The 19127-nt window shown below is 59.6% G+C and overlaps 3 protein-coding genes across 4 annotated transcripts; 1 reads left to right on the forward strand and 2 right to left on the reverse strand.

Moving 5' to 3' along the window:
• Positions 1–1364: 1364 nt before the first annotated feature.
• BTBD19 (BTB domain containing 19) lies at positions 1365–8401 on the reverse strand. 2 transcript variants are annotated; one of them, XM_057425850.1, is made up of 9 exons: positions 8270–8401; positions 6228–6465; positions 5779–5832; positions 5469–5525; positions 4158–4217; positions 2887–2955; positions 1946–2077; positions 1701–1826; positions 1365–1571 (listed from the first exon to the last, which is right to left on the reverse strand). In XM_057425850.1, the coding sequence occupies exons 1-9, from the start codon at positions 8359–8361 to the stop codon at positions 1437–1439; spliced, it is 963 nt and encodes a 320-aa protein (XP_057281833.1). In that variant the 5' UTR covers positions 8362–8401; the 3' UTR covers positions 1365–1436. The 2 variants fall into 2 exon arrangements, with proteins under 2 accessions (XP_057281833.1, XP_057281834.1); XM_057425851.1 differs by lacking the exon at positions 5469–5525.
• Positions 8402–9523: 1122 nt separating this feature from the next.
• On the forward strand, positions 9524–10802 carry DYNLT4 (dynein light chain Tctex-type 4). Its single transcript, XM_057425852.1, has 2 exons — positions 9524–9828; positions 10100–10802. The coding sequence occupies exon 2, from the start codon at positions 10109–10111 to the stop codon at positions 10778–10780; it is 672 nt and encodes a 223-aa protein (XP_057281835.1). The 5' UTR covers positions 9524–9828; positions 10100–10108; the 3' UTR covers positions 10781–10802.
• A 770-nt stretch (positions 10803–11572) lies between these two features.
• Positions 11573–18566, reverse strand: PLK3 (polo like kinase 3). Its single transcript, XM_057425849.1, has 15 exons — positions 18408–18566; positions 17530–17637; positions 17335–17451; positions 16757–16886; positions 16582–16669; positions 15979–16074; positions 15104–15299; positions 14633–14759; positions 14154–14263; positions 13950–14067; positions 13762–13845; positions 13453–13615; positions 13194–13323; positions 12980–13090; positions 11573–12616 (listed from the first exon to the last, which is right to left on the reverse strand). The coding sequence occupies exons 1-15, from the start codon at positions 18564–18566 to the stop codon at positions 12422–12424; spliced, it is 1932 nt and encodes a 643-aa protein (XP_057281832.1). The 3' UTR covers positions 11573–12421.
• Positions 18567–19127: the final 561 nt, after the last annotated feature.

Genomic DNA, 19127 nt, shown 5'->3' on the forward strand with positions numbered 1-19127 from the left:
CGGAGCTGGGGCACAGACCTGGTTCATGCCCCCCAGCTCCATGGGGTGCTGGGTGGCCACAGGCAGCTCTCCCCTCCTCTGATTCTCGCTGCTCCGTGCCTCAGTTTCCCCACCAGCGATCACAGGAGGGATGGAGATCGGGGAATGTGCCTGATGTGGTTGCTCCCACTGCACAGGCAGGGGTTTTGGGGGGGTGTCCTTGAGGGTGATCCTTGCTGTGCCAAGCCCATGAGCTGTCCCACAGTCACAGCCCCTTGTGCCACACACAGGGCAGTGCACACTCCCATGGGTGCCCACACTGCCACCGGGCACATCCCACTGGAAAGCGCATTTCTCACCATGTTCCCATGCCATGGGGCTGTCCCCGAATGCCAGTCCTTGTCCCCATCCCCATCCCCATCCCTATCCCGGGCACTGTCCATGCCGTTACCCAGCACTTTAACTCCAGCGGTGTTTGCCGTGCCCATGGCCCTGGTCCCCCCCGCCCAGCCCCAGACACTGGGGTGGCCCTTGGGACCCTGTCCCCGTGCCAGGCGTGGGCACGGCGGGCAGCCCCCCCCCCCCTTCCCCAACACGCCATCTAAGTTATTTATATCAAAGAGAGCAAAGGTTTATTTTTGTAGTTTGTACAGGCGGTAGTGGGGACCGAAGGTTTATTTTTAAAGAGTAAATATATATATTATATATAAATTACCTGCTGTGTCCGGCCCTTTATCCTGGGGGGCATAGCTGGGGGAAGGGAGGATGCTTGAGACAGATCCAGCTGTGTGTGCACATGCAATGGGGTGCGCAGTGGGGGTACAGGCTGTGTGGAGGGGGATGTGTGTGGCACATGGGGGGCTGGCAGTGTGGTGCGTGTGTCCAGGGCTATAAGGAGCCGGGGATGCTGGCAGGGCTTGGGGAGGGGGTCACTGGTGTTGGTGCTGGGTAGGTGCAGAGATGCCGGGGGTCTCCCCGCACTCTTAAGCCCCAGGTTCCCCATCTCGTTCAGTCCCTTCCCCACCGGTGCGTGGAGGGGATGTAGCCCTTCCGCGGTGCTCGCTGCCCGCTGCAGCTCAGTCCCGCTGCCGCAGGGGGGCAGCACGGCCCCGGGGAAGGGCCCAGCGCAGAGCCCGGTTGGGGGCAGCATGGGGCTGGGGAAAGGGGGGGCTCACCCTGTATCCCCATCCCACAAGGGACCCCTTCCTGCAGCCCCGCCCCCTACCCCTGCGTCACTGGGGTGTATGGGGGTCCTCACACCCACCGCATAGCGCAGGTCCAAGCCCCCATTCCCTGCACCACTTCTTGGGGTGAACCAGGAATCCTGCCCTGACCCTGGAGCTGTGGCATGAGACAAAGAGCTTTATGGACGCTCTTGGCCACGGTGGCACCTCTGGCAGTGCCCAGCCCCGCACCCTGCCCCGCTGTCCTGGGGGGCACTGCCGCTGCCCAAGCCCCTACTTGGCGTGTGGGTCCAGGTGACGGTGGTGGTCGCGGGGCCGCGTGCCGCGCCGGGGCTGGCAGAGGTGCGAGGGCACCCCACTGCCCTTCTTCAGGGCATGGGACCGCCAGGCTGCCGCGATGCTCTCTGCCTATGGGGATGGGGACGGGGATGGTGGCATCAGCACGGCCACAGCGTGGTCCCCCCTCAAACCCAACCCTACAGCATCCTCCAGCTGCTGAGGTGAGCCAGGACACCATGGGAGGAGGCAGAGGCTCACCGGGATGAGCAGATCCCGCTGGTTTTGTCTCTCCAGCGTTGCCAGCTCACTGGGTGCCAGCAGGGGCAGGCGCAGCTCCTGCACAGGCAGGGCAGCCACCTCAGGCACGGGGCGCTCCAGGACAGCCTGCGAGACAGCAGAATGTAAGGGATGGGGTTGGTGATGTCTTGGGCACCTCTGGGTGGATCTGTCTGATGCGGAACACCATCCATGACCACCGCACCGTGGCCATGCATTGCACTCACCGAGCTGACGTGCGCCCACTCCCGCACAGCCTGCACCAGGTCCAGCTCGTCCACGGCCAGGCGGTCACTGCGCAGCACCCGCGCCAGCACCACATCAGAGAGCTCGTGGAAGCCCTGTGTCCGCACCACTGCCTGCCAGCACAGCGCAGTGCTGGGGCGCTGGTACAGGGACCCCACACACATCCCTCTCCCTGAGCCATCAAGCCCATCCTGGTGCATCCCTGTTTCACACCCCAGCACTTCCCCAACCAGACACCCATCCCCTGGCATCCCAGCACCCTCCATCCAGCCTTTTCCTGGCACCCATCATCTCCCTGAACACCATTTGCTCCTTTTCCTCTCCTGTCCAACCTCCAGTCAACCCATTCTTAGGGTCCCTGCATTCCTGCCTTATAGAATCACAGAATGGCTTGGGTCGGAAAGGGCCTTAAGATCATCCAGTTCCAACCCCCGTGCCATGGGCAGGGACACCTCACACTAAACTGTGTAATCCGAGGCTCTGTCCAACCTGGCCTTGAACACTGCCAGGGATGGAGCATTCACAACCTCCCTGGGCAACCCATTCCAGTGCCTCGCCACCCTCACAGTAAAGAACTTCTTCCTTATATCTAACCTGAACTTCCCCTGTTTAAGTTTTAACCCGTTACCCCTTGTCCTATCGCTACAGTCCCTAATGAAGAGTCCCTCCCCAGCATCCCCATAGGCCCCCTTGAGATACTGGAAGGCTGCTATGAGGTCTCCACGCAGCCTTCTCTTCTCCAGGCTGAACAGCCCAAACTTTCTCAGCCTGTCTTCATACCACAGGTGCTCAAGCCCCTGATCATCCTTGTGGCCACCTCTGGACTTACTCCATGCTGTGTGCCCCAGTGTTCCCCATGCCCCCAGTGCTCCCCATGCCCTGGGGTACCCCATGCCATGCTCCCCCATGCCTGCAGCCGTACCGCAGTGCAGCCCTCGATGAAGGCCAGGCAGTGCTGCTGGAGGTCTGTCTGCCCATAGGTCACTGCAGCCTGTGGGACAACACAGACACTTGCAATAGGGTCTGGGGCAGGAGGGACCTCCCACCAAAGCCCTGCTGAGACATGAGACCTCTTAAGGACCAGGGTGGGCTGAGCATCCATGTGTGGGGACACCATAGTGCAGATGTGGGGGGAAAGGGCACCAAGGTCCCTGCTTTCCTGGCCTGCCCCAGAGCAAAGAGTTTGGTGGCCTCATCACCTGACAGCCCTGCTGTCAGCAGGAAGCACCTGACTTTCCACTGCTGCTCAGGGACATCACCCAGCCCTAGTGGGCAAGGAGCCCCAGCATTGCTATCAGGAGGTCACACTGCAAGGACATGGGGCCACATGTCTCCAGTGCTCCTTGTGTGGGCACAGGGTCAGCTTAGACCCCCCATATATGCCCCATGCCCTGGTATCAGCCCCAGCCTGCCCCACAGATACCATCATCCCTCTGCAGCAGGAATTTGGGGTGCCCTTATATGCCCCCAGCCCTACCCAGCAATGCTGGTCCCAATGGCAGCCCCTGCATGCAGGGTACATGGGACCAGCACAGGCAGGGGGAGCATCGCCTCCCCCTCCACCATGGCATGGGACTGGGACTGACACAAGCTGGGAAGGAATGGAAGATGTTTTCTTCAGGTTTGTTTTGTTCTGGGGTTTTGGGGTTTTCTGTTTGTTTCCTCCAGGTCAGTTTTGGCTCTGTTTATGCCAGGGTGGTCTGGCACCACATCTGGTAGGAGCTTCTGTGCTCTGGGGCCAGCATCTCACCATAAGAGCATCACTTTGTCTTGTGGGTGATGGAACAAATCCCCTTACCCTGGGGAGCAGCTTTGGTCTCACCAAGCAGCATGGCAGGGCCATTGGGACCTGCCTAAAAGGCTATTTTTAGATGCCCTAAATCTCAGCAGGGTTTTGGGGCTGGCCTCAAAACCATGAGAACTCACGGAAACCCAGTGCATTCCAGTTTCATACATATGATGGCAAGGCCATGGCACTGGGGAGCTCTGGCCAGCTCTGTTTAGGGCAGCATGAGAACATTCCCTTGCCAGGCCATGGTGGCCCTGGTGGCCCTTGCAGCCCTGGTACGATGTGCCAGGGTAGGAAATCCTGCCCCACCATCCAGCCAAGAGCAGGAAGGTCAGGCCAATGCCTGTCCCAAAACAGAACGGGTTGTTTTCAACCCTCTGTGACCCCACTGGTGTCACACTCACCTGCAGAGCCTCGCAGACCTGCTCCACGCTCAGAGTGTCCTTGATGAATTTGATGCAGAGCTGGAAGGTAAATGGGGAGAGAATAGAAAGAGCAGAGGCCCAGCCCTGCCACCCCTCTCCTCGACTCTCAGCCTCCCCATAGCTCCCAGGACACGGGACAGGAGACATGCGGGGATGGCACCTCCAGCCCCCCAGGCAGTGGTGGGCTGTGGGATGAGGACTCACAGCACAGCCTGTGGGCAGCCAGCCTGGGCACTGATTCAGCCATAGGCTGAGACTGATGCCACCAAACCGCAGCCAACCTCATAGCCCGAGGCGGGCCACCTAACCCTGGCCACTGTCCCCATCTGTGTCCTGCCATGAGGGACAGCCCTGGTTCTGGCTGGGTGATGTCAGCTTTGCCCAGCCCCGCTCTCTGCCTGTATTTCAGTTTCCCTTCACCTGACTGTTCTGGGTAAGATATTATAAAGAAACTAACGAATGCAAAGTTATATTTATAATAAGCACCCAAAATAGAAAAAAAAAGATGTGCAATCATTCACACATTAAAAAAAGCAACCATCACATTCAAGATCCTGTCCCTTCTAAATAGCATCTGCTGTGTGCATCTTCAGGGAAAATCCCGCTGAGCAGTACATGGCATTGCAACAGCTATCTGTCTGTCGTACCACCAACCCTAAGGGGTCAGAGCCCCTAGGAAACCAAAGGGGATGTGACATGCAGGGAGGAACCTTCAGCTGGAGCAGAAGGGCCCTGAGTCATTGGCAACAGGGACATGAGGTCACCCTGCAGCTGCAGACACAGTCAGGGGTTTCCCTTGGTCAGCCCCTTTCCTTCCCCCCTCCTCTATGGCTCACTGCAGGATATCCCACCCGGATTCACGTGTCTGGGGCACCGCATCCCCCTTTCCTGCAACACCCCTTATGTCCCTCCAACCAGCTGTTTGACAGCCCTGTGCCACATCTGGGCTGTGCTTGTCCTCATGGGGTGACGGGGCAGGACTCGTCCCACCACACCACTGCAGCACACAGCAGCCCATGGTGGCTCAGCTCCTCGGCAGGGTGGGAAGAGAGGGGAAGTCCGGGTGTGAGATGGCGGGTCACACGATCAGCACAGCCGTAATCCAGGAATCATCCTGATGACGTGGCCCAGCCGCCCGCCCCAACGCCAAGCTGCTCCAGCTCCTTCCCCTCATCCGTCTCCCATCCCTCCTGTTTGCTCCCTGCTGCCTTCCCAAAACCTTCTCTCCTGAGCAGCATCCCCCTGGCAGCGCCACTGCTGAGCACTCTCCAGCAATGGGGCTTTCCCTACAGCATCATCCAGCCAGCTGACCACGGGACACCCGTGGGTGATAGCATCGGGGCTTTCCTGCAGGATATGAGACTCCCATAAGCTTCCCAGGGATTCCCCGGCCCCTGCAGGACTCCTGGTTGGTGCAGCATCCCCTCAAGGGGGATCCCACTGAAGAGACACTCTGGAATTGAGAAGCAGGGGCTGAGCCTGCATTGGACCACGGTGATCCATCCTCAGAACCACCTCCAGCCACGCAGGGACCATCTTGGAGTGCTCCTCAGCATGGGGGCACTTGGGGACCACCACCCCAGAGTAAGCAGTGCTGTACCTTGCATAGGTCCTGCAGACCATATTCCACTGATGAAGTCAGTACCTCCAGTGCCTGCAGGCAAGAGAGACCTTGTGAACATCGGGTGCAGGAACAGGCATGGCAGCCCAGTGGACAAGAGCATGTGTCCTTCTGCCTCTGCGGGAGCTCCCAGGTGGGGTATGGGACAGGAAGGGCTGCTCCATAGGGGCATATGAATGTGGCCTGCTTTACTGTCTCCATTCCCATCATCCAGGATGCACAGAACACCCCAAGGCTGGGGCAGACACATGTGGGACAAGATGCTCTGGACACTCCTCTGTGCTAGGCTGAGCCCCACACACTCATTGCACTGTTAACCAGCCACAGTCATACAGAGCATCCTCTCTACATTCAAAGCACCCCCCACCTCTGCATCCCTCCTTCTCCCTCCCATGCCCATGGTCCCTGCCAGCCCCATCCCCACTCACAATGTGGCTGTTGAGGGTGACGCTGTTGGTGTAGAGGAACTCAATGACGGCCAGGAAGACCTCGGGCTGCACGTTGCCCAGGATGAAGGGTCCCTGGGGTGAGATGCTGCTGGGGGAGTCCTCGCTGCCTGCCGGCCCCTGGCTGAGCATCCCCCGGAAAGCCTGGCAGCGGCATGCCAGCACACAGCGGTGTGCAAACACCTTCTGCTGCTCCCGGCCCACCACGAATGTCACATCACTGCACGGAGAGGGGACCATCAGTGATGGGGTGCCTGGGAGCTGGGACAGGGCACATGGGCAGGGACTGTCTGGGTGGGCTTTTCCTAGCAGAGGCACAAGAGGGCCCTTGCTTGTGGCTCCTTATGGCCATCTGAAAGGTGGGGTGAGCAAGACAGGTCCTCTGGAAAGCACAGCCAGCGACAGGTATGGAGCACAGCAAGACGTGAGTGCTGGCACAGAGCAGGGCGGAGAAAGGCCAGGGGCAGCTGGAGAAAGTGGCTTTCTCTTTTGGCACGGCAGAGCAGGAGAAAGCACGGCTGTCACTGGGCTCAGCCTCCTTGACTCATAGGAACTGAGTCATGGTCTCATGGATGTGCAGCCTCTGGCATTGCTGCCAGCAGGGCTGGCACTGGCCTGTGGTGCACTCTGAGGCACAAGGTCCGCCCTGCTGCCCTTGTCCCACATAGCCTCCCAGCACTGTTCACCTTCCCAGGAATGGGAGGCAAGATGAGAGGAAAAGGGGCTCTCTAGCCTATGTGCACCATGCAGCCATGGCTCATTCATCCTCTCCTCCTCTCTTCCTCCATCCCAGCAGGGCAACAGAAGACATGCCACCCAAACTCTAGCTGCCACTTGGCCATGCACAAACCCATGGCCCAAACCTCATGGTGTCCCACATGGAGATGGATGTGTCCACCAGAGGGAAAGGCACCTGAGTCATCCCACATGTCTATTGGGACTGGCATACTGGGCAGTATGAGGCAAGCTCTCCGTGATTGCTACTGTAAGGGGAGTGAAGTTAACTGTTCCATGGCTGTGAACCACAAAACAAGCAGGGGAAGCAGTCTGTGAGATGTGGGATGCGGGCTGCAGCTACGGGATGCAAGGTGTGGGATGCAGGATGGAGGTTCAGGCAACAGGATGGGCAGAGGATGAAGGCTGCAAAATGCAGAAAGAATGAAGGCTGTGGGATGCAGGCTACAGGAGGAAGGATGTAGGATAAAGGTGACAGATGCAGAGCACAGATTTCAGGTTGCAGGATGTAAAATGAAGGCTGCAGGGTGAAAAGTGTGGGATGCAAGCAGTGGGCTGGGGATGACCAGGCACTGGCAGCCGCTTCCCCACTGCCTGGTGCTGTGGCTGGGGAGTTTTCACTGGAATTTCTCTTCTGGGTGGCCAAAACTTTCAGCAGGGACAGGGGTTTCCTCAGATTGCACTGACATTTGTGCCAGGCCTCAGCACAGGACCACAGGGCCAGCCCACTGCCAGGCAGGACGTGCCGTGTAGGTGCCAGGTAGCAGAGGCAGCAGCTCTCCATCTCCACTCACTGCTGTGGGAGGAGGTAGCAGGGATGCCAAGCACTGCCACCTGCCTTCAGTGCTGCCGGAAGACTGGAGATATCAAAGGAAAGCACTGAAGAGCCAGCCATGGATAGCTGGCTGCCCCTGGGGAGCAGGGTGACTGCAGCACCCTACTGCTGGCAAGGCCAGAAGCCTCAGCACGGGATTTTGCCTGTAACATTGCCTTGCCATGCTGGCATCACTCCCTGGGACAGAGGATCTGGGCACGCTTGGGGTCCTTCCCTGCTCCGGAGAGGTGGTGGCTGCCTCGGTGCGGAATGTACCCAGCAGCCCCGGGCTCCTGCAAAAGCCGAGCAGAAAGGAGGTCCATGCAGAAGGGAGGTCCTAACCACCACCCCCACCACCCCCCCACCCCAAGCAAGGCTCAGATCCATGGGGAAGCAGCACGGGGGAAGCAGCACGGAGCAAGCGCCGAGGGCTTCGGCACGGCTGGGGCGGGGGGTGAGCCCCGCAAGCCCTCACCTGAACTGGGGGTTGTTGACCAGGGTGCGGAGGGCAGCGGTGAAGGCGGCCGCTTCGCCCTGCAGCGACCGCGCGGAGCAGGGAGCAGCCATGGGCTGCCTTGGGGAGGAGGGCGGAGGAAGGGAGGAAGGAGGGAGGCAGGCGGGGGGCTGGCCGGCCCGGGGAGCCAGCAGGGAGGAGGCCGCTACCCGCCATGGCCCATTGCTAGGGAAACCTGGCACGGAGCGGAAGGGCTGCTGGGGAGGCAGCGGCAGGGACAAAGGGGTGGCGAGTGGTGAAGCCCGCTCCTTGCTGCCAAGGCAGCACCATCCGGGTGTCTGCCGGGCGGGATTCGGATGGCTCGGTCCGCGTGGCGGTACCCTAACCCTGATGTGGCTCACAGCAGGGAACCAGCACCGGGGCCTGTCGTCCCGTCCCCTCCCAGCCAGTGGCTTTGCTGCAGAGAAGCCCCTGGATGGGGCGGATGGGGGTGAAGGGACACAGGAGGATGGGATTTTTGGGAAAGGCAAAACATGTGCAGGATCAAGGCACAAAGATCAACACCACCTTTATATGCACAGCCCCCATGGAAAGCTGCTGGGCATGGCTGAGTGCCCTGCACTGGGAGATCGAGCCCCTAAACAGCAAAAGTAACCTTTCCTGCTGATGCTTCAGGTCAAAGCCCTGCGACTCTCCTATCTGCTTAGGACACGAGAGCACAGGCAAAAAAAAAGCATAACCAGCCTCACTCAGGCACTGCACCAGAGGATGCCCAGTCCCCTGTCTCCCAAGCCTGGCTGGACCCAAGGAACACGATGGGGGTGCCTGCAGAGGGACCCGTCTTTGCCTATCAGCGGTAGTGGAATGCAGAAGGAAGCACAGGGCCCACAGCAGCAGCCCGAGGGAGCAGGGTCCAGCTGCCAGCGCTTGGCAGCGCTAGTCAGCGGCAGGCTATAAATACCTCTGATGGGAGATAGAAACACAAAAGCCATCTCGTCTTTCCTCAAACAGCTTGGCAGCCGAGCCAAACAAAGGCACATTGATGGGGTGGCGGTGGTGTACCAGCTGGGCTGGGCTCCGACAGTGGAGAGAAACCTCCTCAGGGCTGGGAATCCCCAGCAAACCTGCCCTCGGGCCAGGGCTCTGCTCAGTGGGTGCCCATCTGCCCATAGTCTCCCTTGATACAGGGAGAAAAGGACCTAAACGATGCAAAGATCAAGCTGTTGGAGGTGCAACCCATAGCTGGGGTGCAAAGCATCAATCACAGTGGCTATTCTCCACCTCTCCTTGCTCTTCCTTCACACATTTAACACAGGGAAACAGTTTTTGGGGGCTGGCAGGGAGCAGCCAACGTTGGAATGCCCGGAGTGACTGCAGCTGTCCAGAGACCAGGAAACAAGGAGTTACAGGAGCCGTGCCCCAGAGCAGCCCTGGAGAGCTGCAGTATCACATAGCAACACACTGCAGGAGCACAACAGGTTTGTCCCTGCCAAGGTTGGTCCCTGGGCAGCCAGGAGCACAACACTGGCTGGAAACAAGTCCCCTGGGTTTACCCCTGCAGGGCAGGAGCAGGGCTAGCGGTAAGCGTGGGACAGGGAGGCTGGAGCAGAAGGAGCTTCTCCCCTGTGCCAGGGGACAGGCTGGAGATGGGAGAGCTGAGGGCTGGGTGGACCTGGGATGCAGTGGGTCAGTGGTTGCTGCTGGGGAGGGTGGTGCTAGAGAAGGGAAGGCAGCTGCCGTGGTCCCCCCAGCCCCTTACCATGGGATTGCAGGGGTCAGAGATAGGCAAAGCAGAGATGGGGTGAACAACCTGTGGGACAACCTACCTCCTCCTGACACCCCCCTTTCCAGGCCACCCAGATGGCTGAGCAGCCCTTCGCAGAGGTGTCTGCGCCAGCCCAGGCGATAGCTGCAGACAACACCGAAGTCCACCCGCTCCGAACCACCCGCCGTGGGTCCCAGCCCCATGCACGGGGCACAGAGGAAGGCAAACCGCCGCTCCTGCTCTCCCGCCGCAGCTCCATCCTCAGCACCCTGCCAGCAGCCCTGGCCAGCCGCCGCAGCTCGCTGGGGGCAGCCCCGGGGGGCAGGCGCCCCTCCATCGGCCCCTGGATGCTGCACAGCCGCGTGAGCTTTTCTGGGTTGCCCCTGTTCCAGCCCATCCTCAAGACCCGCCTGGAGAACACTTACAGGATAGGACCAGATGAAGGCTGCAAGTTCAATGCAGGGCGGGTGCAGCGAGTGCTGGAGGGAGCCTTGACAGGTGCCCTTGAGACCATGGTCTACACACCACAGAGCAGTGCGCTGCTAGCCCAGAACCTGGTTGAGATGCTGCAGAGCAGAGCAAAGGACGTGGTGCCACCCCGGTACAAGCTGGTCTGCCATGTGCTGTTGGGGCAGCAAGCACAGCAGAGCCTGCTGGTGGCCAGCCAGGCACTGTGGGACCCCGAGAGTGACAGCTTTGCCTCCACCACCTTCTCCAATGCATCCCTCTTTGCTGTGGCCACAGTGCATGGGGTCTACTTTGAGTAGGACCTGCCTCTCCCTCCACTCAGTGCTGTAGTGCTGCTGAAATAAAGAGGTTTGCACCAGCTCTGGCTCATACCTGCAGTCTTTCCTCATGAGGTGCGCAAGGATCAAGGGATGGGTGCACCTCAGTGCCCTGATGCTCACTACAGTCCCCAGCCTGGGCTCACAGCCACACCATAGCTTTCACTAGCCCAGTTTACAAGACCCAAGCTACAGCAAAGGCAACCCAAAGGGCTGCATTACCCTGGGAGCAGAGTCTGCCCAAGGCAATGCTACAGGGAACAGCCCAGGCTGCTTCCCACAGCACAAGCCGCTCCCAGGCGGATCGATTACACACTGATGGGGAAGGAGGTGACAAATTACCTTCGAAACAAGTTCATGGAGCACATTAAATTCCTTTTTCCTGGCTCCAGTCCCAGCTCATATCCCATCACATGAGCTGTCACAGGGCAGGGACCCCGGCAACCCACCAACCCCTGGGCCTCAACCCCTGCCTCCTGCATCTCAGCAACACCTCGAGAGCGGGTGGGTTTGGTCCAAGTGCAGTGGCAGTTGAGAATGAGACTTTGGCAGCAGCAAGGAGACACCGAGGCAGCTCCAGAGCTCCACAGACGCCAGCAACAGCTAATTCTGCCCCTCCCACCATCCACAGCAAGAGTGGAGGTACCAGACAGGCTCCTGCCCTCCATCCTGCGTCCCTGACCTTGTCCCCCAGCAGCAGCAAGAGGGGTCCTGCCTGGCAGGTAGTAACAGCCTTAGAACAAGGATGAAGATTAAGCCCTTTGGTGCCCAAGCTCCAAGCAAGTCAAACACAGTTTGCCCTTACACAAATAGATTTTTATTTAGGCGAGTCAAAGACAGGGGAGCTGCACAGGGACAGTCCAACAGGAAAATAAATAATTCCATATAAATAAGATACATAAATAGTCCCACATGGCAGAGACTGCCTCGAAACAAGAAACTTCCCTGGGTCTCAGCAAGATGAGGGCTCCTCCAGGCAAGCCCCTGAATTCCATCCCCCCCATCCCCTTTATCAAAACATCAGGTTGCACCAGACAATTCACAATTTAGGAGCAGACGGCGCACATTGGGCCCACTTTTCTTAGTGTAGGAGTTGTGGAGTGGCACACACCAGCCCACAGAGCCCCTGGCAGGGCAGGCAGCAACCTTCACCCCTGTCCACCCCTGGGAAGGGGTTTTTCCTACCCCACAGCAGCCAAAAGCCTCGAGGCCAAGGCTGTGCCAGTCCTCTCCAGGCCACAGAGAGGGTCAGTGAACTAGGGCATCAGCCAGGGCAGGCTGGAGCACCAGGGTACAGACAAGGCACAGCCAACCCCGAAGCTGGCCATGGGGCACTCGCCTACCACCTCCCTCCCTGTGCCACCCCAGTCCACCCCACCGAGACCAGCACAACAAGAGCAGGAGCTACCAGTGAGAACACAGAGATTGCCCAGAGCCAGGGAGCAGCAAGGATGTCCAGACCTGCTGCTGTAACCACATCCACGAGTCTTTAGTCCAGAGTCCATCTGAGCACCGGGATACAGGGTGCCCAGGCAGGCAGCCAGCACCACAACATCCCTCCCATCCCATGGGAGGGGAGGGGGAGACCTTTATGTCCAGCAAGGGTTCCCCCAAGGTCCCACACTAGGCTTCAGCACGTTCTTGGAGGAGCTTGAGGATGTATCTGAGGCGGTGGTGGAGCTCAGGAGAGCAGCCCAGCTCCTGGATGCTGCACAGCTTGTAGGTGTAGGAATTTCGCTCCCGGTTGATGTAGGTGACAAGGCAGGAGTGGTCAGGCTTGCTAATGATCACCTTGGTGTGGTCATTGTAGAAGTTCACCTAGGAGACAGGTTGGACTTGGTTTAACCCATGCTTCCCGCGGCATGTCGGGAGCCAGGATGGAGCCACGCTTCCTGCCTCAACCCGTTCCTCCTCCCCAACCTGCCCAAGAGCATCCCTGCTCCATGCCCTATGGCAGGAATGTGCCAGCCCCAACATCAGGGCAGACACAAGTGGCCGACTGAAGCATCATGTCCCTCACAGGCTGCACAAGCTGTGACCAGCAGCTTTGGGCACTGGAGCAGCACGCTGCACCCACAGCTGGACTGTGCCTGTGGGCTGTGGCAGACAAGATCTAACAGATGCCACAAGTCCCCTCCTCCCCATGGTGGTCTGGGCATCTCCACTGTGCCCCACACATACCTGCAGGGTGCCATTGCTGAAGAGCATGAGCAAGGCTTGGTCAGTCTTCACCCACTGCAGGAGGAGCAGGGCTGGCTGCCCAAGGTCATCTATGCTGGGCAAGTCACCTCCCTTAGAGAGAAGAATCTTCATTAAGCCAGTGGTCCCATACATGGTGTCCTGGGTTCAGTGTCACCAGCATACACACAGCCTTCAACACACAACTCACACCCACCTTCATGAGATGCTGCTCCATGTAGGACGCAAAATAGCGCAAGACACTCATCTGCCCCTGCAGCTGCTCAGGGATAGCAGCCACAGAGAACACAAGGTGTTTGCTGCTGGTTGGGTTGTAATGCACAGTCCTGGGAAGGAGTAGACCATGATGAGCTTTGGGGCCACCCAGCACCAAACCCACCCTGGCACTGCCTCCCCTTGCCCCTTCCTACAGCAGGGGCTTCCCCAGAGACACCATCCCCTTCCCCACCACTTACCTGTGGTTGGGGGAAAGAGTCATGTGCGTGCCATTGTTGAAGAGAACCCCAATGCTACGGTTGGAGAGCTGGTAGCCAAAGCCATACTTGTTGGAGTAATCCACCCACTTGCTCACCCAGACAAAGTGCTCGTGGCGGGCCAGGGAAGCCGGATTTTTCCCCGCTGGTGGAAAAGAGAAGGGATGAGCAGAGCAGGAAGACAACCCCTGCCCACCTCTAACAGTACCCGAATAGCAGCCATGCCTTCATCCCATGGGGAAGGGGATGCACAGCTCCCTGCCCCATCCCAGAGTGGACCAACCGGTTTACCTGGGGGCATGGAGGAGAGGCAGGTCCGCAGGAGCCGGACAGCCGACTCAATGATGGCAGAGGTAGTGATGCAGTCTTCAAAGGCTGCGGGCAGAAGATGACAGGCTGAGTCAGCCAGCCCCACTATCAGCCAGGGCAGCACAGGAAGCCTGGGGCAGGCTGGGGTGGCCCAGGCAGGTATTGCTCACCCTCACAGCTGCTGGCCATCGTCCCTCGGATGGAAGGGGATGCAGACTTGTGAGATGTCTCCTCCACCACTGTCTCCACAGGACTAGAGCTGGCACTGCGGCATGATACAGGGGCGGCCTGTGGAGAGACTTGGCTTTATCACTGTTCCACTTGCTCCCCCCCACCCAAAAGGAGGGTGTGCATGGGCTCAGGGGTGTTCTCACCTCATTCCCTTCCACAGTTTTATAGCTCATCTGCCGGCAGATTGAGGTCTTCATCAGCCCAGTGACCAGCTTGGAGATGTCATCCTTGTCTTCCAAAGAACCCTTCTTGGCTGAGGAGAAAGGAAGTGATGAGCACAGGGGATGGGGACATCACAGCCACCCCTCCCATTTGCTCAGCTCTCCCTCATCTGCCCATGGTGGTGAGCACAGCATCAGGCAGCTGCCTCCCACTTTCACTTCCTAGTTCTCATGCAACGGAGGGCTTCCAGGAGGAACTGCTCCCATGGGTTTCAGCACCGCATCCGCTCTCGAAGCGCACACCCATGCCAGGCCACCGGTGCCAGAAAGGCAGGAGGGCAAGCACAGCTTATGATGGCCTCAGGCAGGGGGTCCACAGAGACCCATCAGGAGGTCTCTCCAGGAGGCAGAACCCACTTCTCCCTGGAGGAAAGGTCACCTGGGCTAGCACCAGGACTCACCTTTGGGTTTCTTCTTCCCAAAGAGGGTCTTGGTGACTTTAGCAAAGAGACTCTTTGCTGGGTTGGGGGGATTCAGCTCTGGAGCCATCACACAGCTGCTGGGAGGGAGTTTCTCAGGCGTGTAGCCCTGCAGGGAGGTCAAGGCAGAGGTTTGGTTTCCATAGCCCACGTGCTTCAGGCAGAGCAGCTGCCCTGGGCTGACCACAGTCACTCACAACCCTCCTGACAGCCAGCTTGCATTTCCTCCAAGCCTTGGCCCTAGGAATGGCATCAGTGCAGGAAACAACCCATGCTATAGGGACAAGGCAGCGGGAACACACCAGATCCCTCAGTTCCCCTCGCTGGCATTTGGGTAGGACATCAGCTGCTTCCTTTGAAGGACTGAGACTTGGGCTCCAAGGACAGCACAACACAGCCCGAAAAGCCTCACTCCACTTGGAGAAGGGTCAGGACAAACCCCAACACACTCACCTTGAAGAACTCATGGTCCAAGATCTCCTCAAGGGTGAAGCGGTCCTTAGGGTTGCGTCTGAGGATGCCGGCGATGAGGTGCTTGGCGGGCAGGGAGAGGAAGACAGGGAGGGTGTACTCTACTTGCTTGATACACCTGTACGTCTCCTTGAGATCAGAGGTCTCGAAGGGAGGGTTCCCACACAGCAGGGTGTACCTGGGAGGGGATACACGTGCCACTGTCACATCCCCACCAGGCTTGTGACTCAGCAGCACTTAAAGCAAGGAAGTCATTGGCATTTGGCCGCCACACCTGGCTGGGAGCACCACTTCCACCCTGGGCTGCCCTGCTGACATCCGGCCATGCTTCCTCCTAGCAACTGTTTAGAGCAACAGGCAAGGAGCACTGGGGAGGGAGAGGGGGCTGGCAGGCGAAGGCCACCTTCTGCCACCATCGCTCCCAGCCCTGCGTGGCTGATGGGGTGGAAAGCGGAGCAGGAAGCCTGCAGGCAGCAGCCAGGCAAAGGGCTGGATGCACTTAAGCAATTGCTTCCCAAACAAACAGAGCAGCAGCTGCCACCAGACACTGAGGTTTTCCATTGTTTACCAGGTTCACAGGGCAGTGCTTTGAACCGGAGCTGAGCACAGCACAAGAGCACCTGCCCTTTGCTACCCTGCATGCACAGCCCCTGACGGGCATCCCAGCATGACTGGCAGCACCCACACCAGAGCAGAGCTGGGCAGGATCCAGCCACTCTCTACCCTCCCCTTGCCTTTTGTTGGGCAACCACTGCAAAGCCGCAAGGCAGAGCACAAGGGGACTTCCTCACTGGGGCTGCTCCACAGCCCAGCTCTCCCCAGCTTGGACCCTTCCCAACCCAGCAGCACAGACTTACATGACACAGCCCAGAGACCATACATCCGACTCTGGCCCATGGCCCTGCCTCAGCAGCACTTCTGGGGCCAGGTAGTTGGGGGTCCCACATATTGTCCTATGGGGCAAAACGCCAGGTCAGTGCATCCCCTCGCAGACACCCTTCTCTGCTCTAAGTCCTGGGATTTAGCTTGCAGACCATCCCCCCCAAAGCTCCCTCCACCTACAAGCAGCCCCATACAGACTCCCCCCTCTCCAGCTCCCAGGAGCAGCTGGTCCTGGGGAGCCGTTGGGAAGAGCTTGTCCTAGAGCCGGGGAGGAACAGAGCCTTTGTGTCCCAGCCCTGCACAGCCGGCAGGGCAGCCGGGCAGGCACAATAGCCATAGTCAGCACATTGTTCTCCCCGATGCCTGCAAGCTCCCTCCTGGAGGGGCCACAAAGCCCCCAGGCCCCTCGCCTTGCCTGCAGTTGGGGCAGGAATCGCTCCCCCACACCAGGAAGGGACCCTAAGGCTTCCCCTCCCCAGGCCAGGGAGGACCACTCATCCCTCTACCCTCCCAGGAAGCCATAGGAGGAAGGGGGAAAAACCTCAGAGAGCTCCGGAATAGGGAAGCCTTAAACCTACTTTTTCTTCTGGTCAGAGGTATCCTGGCAAGCAGCTAGCCCAAAGTCCCCCACTTTCAGCTCCATGTTCTCATTGATGAAGAAGTTGCCTGCAATTCAAGGGTGATGTGTCACCACAAGCCTCTCTGGGGCACCTCACTCCCCACGTGGCACCCTGTCCCAACCACAACACTCACCAAGCTTGAGGTCTCTGTGCAGGATGCCCTTGAGGTGAAGGTATTTTAAGCCTGAGATGATCTGTTTGAGGTAATAGCGCACTTCAGGCTCCAGCAGTGTGTGGCGGGCCTTCCAGATGTGGGCCAGGGACTGCAGAGGGAGAGAAGGCAGCTTGGTGATGGGAGGCAGGGAGAACAGGCAGCCCTGCTGACTAGGCATGGGGCAGGCAGGGTCAAATCCAGTCCTTCCAGAAGTTGCACATCCACAAATAATCCTTCTTCCACAGCCATGACCTCAGCAAACTCCACACGAAGCTGAGGTTGCTCAGCAGAGACAGGAGAACCACTGGATTTATGGGGGCCCCACCAGGAGCTATGGACTGCCAGTATGAACAGGCAGCCTGAGTAGGACAGGCAGCCAACAGCGTCCCTGATGCCACGCAAAACCACACAGCTTATGGCTGAGCTCAGAGGGTGTGACAGAGGAGGCAGCCCAGGAGAAGGGGAATGCTAGCAAAGCACCTCAGATAAGGGCTGCTCCAACCAGCTATGGCTCTGTTTAGGAGATCCTTTGACAAGAAGGCCACACCAGTGCTCACCTTCCTACTGCAGTGCTCCAGGAATATGTAGATGCTCTCCGAGTCCTCAAAGTAGTGGGAGAACTTGACAATGTGCTTGTGGTGCAAGTCCCGGTGCAGCTCGATCTCGTTGGTGATCTGAAAGGGAGCAGCAGTGCCAGGTAAGCACAGGGCCCACTCTGTGTCCCACCACTTCACGAGCCCCACAGCACCCACCTTCTCCCGCTGATGGGGTTTAGCCACCCGGCTGTGAGGAATGACCTTCACGGCATAGGTTTTGTTGCTAGAGAGATCTGTCATTTCATAGCATCGTGCAAAGCCACCCTGCAAGGGAAGAGGTGGTTATGGATGGGTGAGAGACAGCTCTTCGCCCCTGCCTGCTCACAAGCTGCCTCCTCCTCCTCCTCCTCCATTCCCTTGCAGCACAGCCCGGCAAGCGTCACACGCTCCCTCCTGCTGTGTCGCCCACTAAGATCTGAACTGTGATGCTCTCAACCAGGGATTTTCTTCACCCAGTTCCTGTAAAACCTCCAGGGCCATTTTTCCCTCCCACCATGGCCGAGCTCCTCATCTTTCCACATGAGGGATCGATCTGGAAAGTCCTGCGCGGGGCAGGAAGCCCGGGGACCGGAGGCCACCGAAAGGCAGCCCCATGGAGACAGGTTTTTCCTGCCGTGATGTCACCTCCAATCTGCACACTCAGCCGCCCGGGCCGGGCTGGGAACCGGCACCCGCCTCCTACACACAGCGCCGGCAGCGGGAACAAAAGTTGCGTGCGGCGGAGCGGCGCGGGCCGGCACCGCTGGGAACCGGGGCACTCGCGGCCCACGCAGGCCCCGCGGGGCGCCCCGAAACCGATGCGCCTCCGATAACCGGCGAGGCACGCAGCCAGCCGGTGATTCACCCCTTCCAGCGCTGCTGCGGGCCCACCGGCAGAGGCGAGGCCGGTGGAGGCGGCGGTGGCGGCAGCCGAGGGGGCCGCAATCAGCACCGGACGACCCCGAGGTGGGGATCGAGCAGCCGCGTAGCCCCCTCCTCGCACCGGTCCGCGGCTCCCAGCACCGCACACCCTCCCCTTCCCCGCTCCCCGGTACCTTTCCCAGCAGGCGGCCCTTGCAGTAGGAGCGGCCGGAGATGGGGTCGGTGATGATGCGGGTGGTCTCGGCGGCGCGGGGCGGGGGTACCGGGGTGTGAGCGGGCGGTGGCGGGGGGCAGACGGCGGGGAAAGGGGGAAACAGGCCGGCGGGCTCCATGGCTGAGGCTGCTCCACCGCCAGCACCGGAACCCGCACACGTGGCCCCACCACCCCGCGCTACCACTGCTTCTGCCGCCGCCGCGGGAATCCCGCCGGTTTTATCAATGGGCGCGCTGACGTCACCCGCCGGAGCTCCGCCCCCGGGCGGCCCCGCTCGGCTCTTAAAGCGGCCGCAGCACGGAAAATGAGGAGCTGCGACCTGAGTTTTATGTGCCCATTGGGACCCTTTTGCCAGCCGTGAGCCGCGGGGGGGAACCCAGCCACGGCCCTGCTGTCTCCACTGTACAGAGTCCCCCCGTACACCCAGAGCACCTCAGTGGATGCGTGCCTCTCCTAGATACAGAGACCCCCTCAGACAATCAGCCCCTCCTTGACACAGGGATCCCCTACAGACACACCAAGACCCCTCCTCAGCTCCCTCCCCTCTCTCCCAGGACACGCAGAGTCCCCTCCGCACACACGTCTGTAAATACACACTCACAGGACATCTCCCCTCACAGGGATGGTCAGCCTGTGTCACACAAACCCCTGCGGACCCCACAGTTACACCCCCCAGAAA

Source organism: Pezoporus wallicus, unplaced genomic scaffold (assembly GCF_028554395.1).
Source record: "Pezoporus wallicus isolate ANWC-B61680 ecotype Strahan unplaced genomic scaffold, APGP_CSIRO_Pwel_v1 contig_13480, whole genome shotgun sequence".
NCBI lineage: Eukaryota > Metazoa > Chordata > Aves > Psittaciformes > Psittacidae > Pezoporus > Pezoporus wallicus.